Genomic DNA, 7,282 nt, shown 5'->3' with positions numbered 1-7,282 from the left:
AGTTATCTTAAAGACATAATAACAATATGCAACCCATATTTGGTCCATTAAAACACTAACTCTTCTACTCATTTTTCGATTTAATATACTTGTTAAGAGGAAGGAAAAAAAACATAAGAGCAGTAGCAGCAATGAGCAAAGATTGTGTTTAGTGAGGAAAGATTGCGTTTGGTATTTACTATTTACTAACTATTTTAGTTGGACTTCTCTTTATTTCATTCTGATTTCAGCATGATACTTGAAGCCTTTAGGCATTTTAATTTTTGCTATATATGTATGTGATATTGTTATAATGGAAGCACTTAGTATTTGCCATTTGATAATATTCCATGTATTTATCTTCTAAAATGTCTATGGTGAATGGTTTATCAATGTTATGATATACATATTTGAATTTTGTCTTTATATTTAAAAAAAACCCCTATGTTTTTAACCGCCGCCCCTTGATGTCCCGTCTCCTAAATTTTGGCTTTGACCCGTACCCGTACCGGAAACACGTCCCCGTCCCCTAAAACGTCCCTGTCCTAGAAACTCCGTGGAACATAGAAAAACACTAATCAAATGCCTTTCTCCAAAGTTGAAAGTCCAAGTCAAACTGGATCACCATGTTTTTTCCAACCCAGTGACATGCATTTTGAGGCAGATTTAAATTGTGGCTTAACTGCCTCAACACCTCATTTTCAAAAGGACTTGGAGCTTAATTAAAAGTGATTAAATTATGACAAGTGGCATACACTATGAAGGTCATCATAGTGTCAAGTATTTAATTTTAGCTTTATAGTGGAAACCGACTCGGATCTACATTTAAAACTTAAAAAGGTCCCAACAAGAAACAAAATTTTCTAAGTTTTGTAAATTTGTAAATAGAAGATAATGTGAAACAGTCATTAATATAGGAGGGACTATGGTTCCACGTGCTATCACTAGGTCATTTGCCTCATGAGAAATTCCAAAGCCAACAAGAAGCTCACCTTCCCTTGAGTTCCCTTGTGATTAGTGGGGGAACAAGTTCACCCCGAATCTCATGGCATATTTCTACTATGGACAGAAAGCAAAGAGGCCTAGAGATAGTGGATTTGCGGGTGTAAATCTCCATTTCGGTAACCAAATTCATTGTTAGCAATGTTCATGGAGATGGGCAATGTTACAGTTTCTAATCAGACACTATTAAATGCAAAACTAAGGACCACTTTTTTCTTCTTAATCTGCAATGCTTTTGATTTTAAAACACATTGTGTCATTGGTGTGAAAAGAATCCAGAAGGCCTCACAGCTAGTTTCTTCCCACCTAAGATGATATGTTCAAGGATTTGGACATTGTATAGGATTTAACATTGTAGTTTTGCGAAACAATTTTAGCTCAAGCAAACAGGAACTTAAAACTCCAAAATTCTAGGAAAATTTTGAGAGGGTCCGGTGTAAACTTTTGTTTCTAATCTCTAGGCACAAAATGAACCAATATCTGATCACTATTTTATATTTTGCATAAAATTGTATAAAATAAAATCTAAATACACTACTCAAAGGAATCCACATGTTTAAATGAATTCATGGAGATTTAACCTAAGTGGTAGACTTATCTTCACTTTCTGCAAATATGTCATGCCAGAAATAATGTGGATGAAAAATTGAAGTATATTATGCTCACAATGTACATTGTATCTAAATCAAGTATTGAACTCGAGCATCATTATGCTCACAGTTCATTGTCAATTATATTTTTCATTGTTACATTAGGAAGCAAGCCTTCAATTCGAACTGCATCTTTCTTACGATCTGGGCTGATAAAGAACACAGTGGGAAGACCGCGGATCTGAAAACAACAGTTGAGGAAAGTTAAACAAATAACTGAGTTTGAAAACAAAACATCTCCAAGTGATTCTAACTTGCAAAACTTGTAAGTTATAAGACAAATTTGATCTGCATGCCATATATAAAAGATGCAAAACATGAAATTACCTGCAATTGACTTGCAAGTTCAAATTCTTCATCAGTGTCTACCTTGACAATTGTTGCAGAATCACCACATTCCACTGCAAGCTGCAATAAATAAAAGGAATGATAGTAAACTTGACCGTGCAAGTAGAAGTTAAGATGATAAAGTTATGGCGTCAAAAAGGCACAAGACACAGCCTCTATTAAATACTTCGCAACAGCAGATATTTGATAATTGAGAACAATCTATAAATATGAAAAAAATAGAGGTGCCTGCTGAAGAGTTTGCTTAGGCATCTCACAGTTGGGAGAGAAAAAGTTGAAAAACAAGATAATCAGGACATCAGAAAAACAAGATAATCAGGAGATTTTTTTCCTGCCTATTCTGCAAGATACCAAGTACAACAGTATTCAGAAGAGGTAAGATTCAAAATAAATTTTTAATTACAAAGTATCCCATCTAAACCAATTCAAATTTTCCCAATTTATGTCCTCTCCCGGTGTTGAACTAGCTTCAAACCATGTAACAATCAAATGACCATTTATAGACATGCAAATATTTATTAAATTAAAATATATATATCTATTAAAAGGAACAAGCACTAAAATTAGAAGGAAACCTGTAAATCTCTATCCACGTGCTTGTATGATAGCATTAAAATACCTCCCCTGAAAATGTAAAACCTTTTGCTAAAACTAACCATATGTAGCAGATTTGAACCTCAAGGAATATCGTCAAACAGTTGTCATGCAAACACTTGGCTGATCATAATTTTCAAAATTAAACATTGAGTACCACAGCGGCATAATGGCAAACACTTGTGACGAAACTAACTTCAGATTACCAGCGCCAATAACAGCATTATAACAAAACGTCGGCATGGTAAATCATATAGAATGCATTGGTAATTGTTTTAATGAACTCTGGAAATGAATTGCAGCTTATAAGAAAACTTGGAACTCAATGCATACCCTGGAATTTGATGGAAATCCTTAAAATAATAATTCCAAACCCTTTAATGCTGGTATATACTTAAATCTGAGCTGAAGATGGTGTATTTTCCAAGACGTATGAGCCTAGGGATCTCATGCCAGGGCTGGAAGTCTTGTGTGAAAGCAAGAGAATGGACAGCAGGCCAAGAAATTATTTAAATCTATTAATAAACAGCAGCAAACACTTGCTACAGGCTGGCATGGTAATTCACTGCGTTATCCCTTTGAATTTGATCATCAAACCCTTGAGTCTTCCACCAATTCTTGCACAATGAACACATCTGGATAAAGTCTTTCCTTAGACAGTAATTCGGTTGATCTCTCAAAACCTAAAAATTGCTAAACAACGAAGATTGGACAAACTCTACTGCACTAGTACAGCTGAAACCCTTGCTTCAATTGCACAAACACACAGAACAATCAAGCGAAGTCAAATAATCATCTTATACTGAGTTTGATTTGTTTTTTTTTAATATTAAGATCGTTTACATATCGGGTGCTTCTTAAGAGCAACAACTACAACTTGAACTTATTCAAGCTCCTTTCGAGCAATCACACTAGAAACAACAATTGGAAGACCAAGAATCAACTTAAAATTCCACAAAGATGTCCCTCGTGGGATTTGAACCAGGGTGTCCACAATGAGAACTCATTGCTTCAACCAAGCTAAACCCCTTGGACAGTTTGATTTGCTTTTTGAAACCTTTTATATATTTTATATCCTCTTAACTCTTACATGCCTTTAATTCCCTCTTTGGAATCCACTTTTTAGTAAGACTTCATAATAATCGCATAAGTGGGTGCTCATTCCAACTTACTCAAATGCACCATCCAGTGTCCTGTAATAAAGTCAAACAAAGTCATTAAATACTCACTCCATTAATTTGACTTGATGATATTAAATCCCCTTTACTTATAGTCACATGAAATCAATTTAATATTCTCTTAAAATAATTAATTTTTTTTTTTATAAGATTAAAATAATTATTATTATTATAGTAATACTTCAATAATAAATGTCATAACTCCATTCAGAACCATTATTTAATGATTTTGACTTCATCAATGGCTGACCCATTACTCCCACTGTCAATCTAGATGCCTTAACATTAACTGATTACTATAAATAGTAGGTCCCTCTCTAACATTAACTGATTACTATAAATAGTAGGTCCCTCTCTAACATTCCCTAAATTACTATAAAAAGTAGGTCCCTCTAAACAAAACCAAAAACCTTTGAATATCAATGTCTCAGAACAAATGAAGGATGTGGTGAGGTGAACACTCACAACGACCACCTGAAGAGCTCCAAACTCCCAAACTGTACCCTCTAATCCGCCATACTAGCCTAAAAGGGCCACTAATAAACTAATCCTAACCACCAACCACGGTGAGCTAAAAAGAGAACATTACAGAAAATAATGATAAAAGTGACTTTTTTTTGGGTGAGGGAGTGGGAGGGGACAAACATCCCAAACCTTTGTTGCACCTGTTCACATTGGTTGCATAAATGGACCCCTTTGATCTTAGTTCCAACAACTATGGGATATTCATTCTGCAAAAGTCATGTGATTTCAAATCCAGTCTAATCCTTTATAGTGTCAGGCCTTTGCACTAAGCAAGAATCAATCTTTGGTAAGATATTTTTTAATAAACCATATTCACCAGTAGACCAATGGCCGCTTGAAAACGTTTACAACTGGTATAAACTTTCGGAAATTGAATTGCTGACTCAAATGATACCGATCTTATTAATTTTATAATATATATTTGTTATGAACATAAGCTTTCATGGTCTTTCTAATTGCAACCATATCATTAAATAATATCCTGTGATCTGACATTGGCATGTGGTATTTTCAAACATATTTTGTCTAAATGTCACATTAGATGACCTATTGAAGTATAGGTTACGAATAGACTTGACACATGGGAAGAAATGTTTTTAAGTCAAAAAGCTAAATTCAATAAACTTTGTAACATAGCAGTTTATTCGTCATTATTGTAGAGGGAAAGAGGTGAATAATACAGGTAAAATTTCCAAAAAGCTTCAAATATTGCCTTCAGACATTGATTAATTAAAATTTCCATGAGCTCCTACCAGCAATATTCAATCATAACAATTTACATTCAAGTCCGACATGTTAGATTGCATTTCCATTCATTTAAATGGTTTCAAATATTGATTTTCATGTCAAGACTGCCACTTACGAATTTAAAAGCAGAATAAAAATATTGTTCGATCCCTGCTGATGCATATCCAAAGAATTCAAAATTACCATAAAACTTACCAGGGTTAAGAGCGTTACTCTTCCAAAGGGTTTGAAAGTCATAAATAAAAATGAGACAATAAAGATGGTGAACTAAAGCTCCATCACGCGGAAAGGCAAAAGTCATAAATAAAAACGAGACAATAAAGATAGTGTACTAAAGCTCCATCACGCGGAAAGGCAATTATGGTTCAAAATTGTGACAGGTCTAGTCCAAGAGGAGACAAAACCTATTGTAATGTCTGAGAATTTTACTATAGAATAAATCACTACAATACAGAATGTACCAAAATAGTGTTCAAGTATTTTCAGGAATGGAACATGCTGATTATAAAAATTGACACTTTTTGTTGGAAACTGGCTTGACTTCCTTTAATGCTTGCAATGCAGATGACTCATGAAAATAAAACAAAAAGAGAGAAGCGTGATACATATAGCTTTTATCATATGAAAAACCGATCTCATGCTGCTTTATATTTTCATCCTTAAATGAAAACCCTTGTGGAAATTGAGTTGTAGACCATTTTGGATGGTTAGTATTGAATGCCCTACTCTTATAACTTTATATATGGTTTATGTCAATGTTCACAATGTCAAATAGCCATTGATCTAATTGTGAAGTTGTTTGGCCCACAATGAGCCCACCACGGATCAAATGTTGGTTCCTAGTAGACTCATCCAATCTGTTGGTTCTCAAAACCGCAGGTTGAAAATCCAAGAGCTTGCCACTTCTCCAATAGGATCTCTCAATCAGTTCTAGCCAATGAACGGAAATCACCTTGATTCCTCTACACTTTAGTCTTTGCTACACTGAGGCGGGTAGACCTTCACCTCAAATGCTAACTGCTTGGTTCAAAACTTTTCTATAGCAAATTTAAGCTTTGGTGAGTTCTTTGGTTGACAAGGTCCTCAAACTCAATTAATATGGACTTATGTGATAGTTTGAAATGAATGTTTTGTATCAGGTTTTTTACAATGGATTTGAGGTTTGTAAGAAGGAAGTTATAGATTTTTTGACCTCAAATATAAATCCAATACTTCAAGGATAAAAGACCAGTGCTTTGGCTTATTTGGGCAACAAAGTGAACTACAAATAAAATTATAAAGTACAACTTTATAATGTTCTATGCACGTAAACTATAAACAGTTTAATGATCAAAGACTCAATGGATCAAATATGTATATGCAATTCTAAACTAGTCCAGATTGTGCTTTAACTCCTAAGGCCGGGGAGACAAACTGGACACAAATTCTGAAATAATTAAGTATTTCACAATATCTGCGATGATCAAGTTTAAAATGCCATAGATGACCTCGTCCACTTATCTGACATAAATTGCTTACATAATTTATTTTTAAATGATTATAAAAGACGAATCAACTACAGTTTAAATCTCCATGCCTTCAATAAAAATAAACAAAAGACTTTTTATTTTATTATTAAAATAAAATATTTGAATTTACATTACAAAGCCATATCATAAGCACCTTATCCCTCCCTACAAATACTTTCCTTCTTCTCTTATATGTTTTTTCGAATATCTCTTCTTATTTATATCTCTGTCTTCCTAAAGTCATGCATGCCTTGCAGAATAAAAGGTCATATCTTTTCTTAAAACATAACTCACTCCTTTCTTTTTAACAAATCGCACTTTATAATATAATTCCTCCATTTAATAGCATAACATTATAAACTTTATTTAAAACTATTAACTTTTATTATCCGCAACTCCTGTGAATTATCTCTTCGATCCGAACAACAGCAAGAATGTCCTACGGCATCATTTGTGTTGCAGTTATACTAAATGCAGTCTTGGTGAAATTAGCGTATTAACCATATAGATTTTCCATACTCTACGCAGGCTTGGCATCATGGGTGATTCTATACACATACCGGTCATTTCCTTATTACTTGGGCTTGGCTTCTATAACCGTCTCCTCTTGATATGAACTCATCGTGATTCAACGATAATGATTTTTGCCGAGTCTTCACATGTTCGTGATATACATATTCCTGAGTTTGTGTTACTTCCTTCTGTTTTCTCTTCCACAAATTGGGTCGCTCTTATATTCAACGAACTACAA

The 7,282-nt window shown here is 34.0% G+C and overlaps 1 protein-coding gene across 1 annotated transcript in view; it reads right to left on the bottom strand.

The window, feature by feature from the left end:
- Positions 1-1,462: 1,462 nt before the first annotated feature.
- The window catches only part of LOC149559400 (Thioredoxin z), a 97,069-nt gene continuing 91,249 nt past the window's right edge, over positions 1,463-7,282 (bottom strand). Inside the window, 2 exon segments of the mRNA XM_089833301.1 lie at positions 1,463-1,812; positions 1,959-2,039. Of these exon segments, the coding sequence (XP_089689427.1) occupies positions 1,696-1,812; positions 1,959-2,039 (198 nt within the window). The 3' untranslated portion in view covers positions 1,463-1,695.

The sequence above is a fragment of the Cupressus sempervirens genome, chromosome 5 (genome assembly GCF_028749045.1).
Source record: "Cupressus sempervirens isolate cs-2001-9-10 chromosome 5, ASM2874904v1, whole genome shotgun sequence".
In the NCBI taxonomy this organism is placed as follows: domain Eukaryota; kingdom Viridiplantae; phylum Streptophyta; class Pinopsida; order Cupressales; family Cupressaceae; genus Cupressus; species Cupressus sempervirens.
Note: the sequence above shows the minus strand (reverse complement) of the source record. Positions and strands in the feature narration are given on the sequence as shown.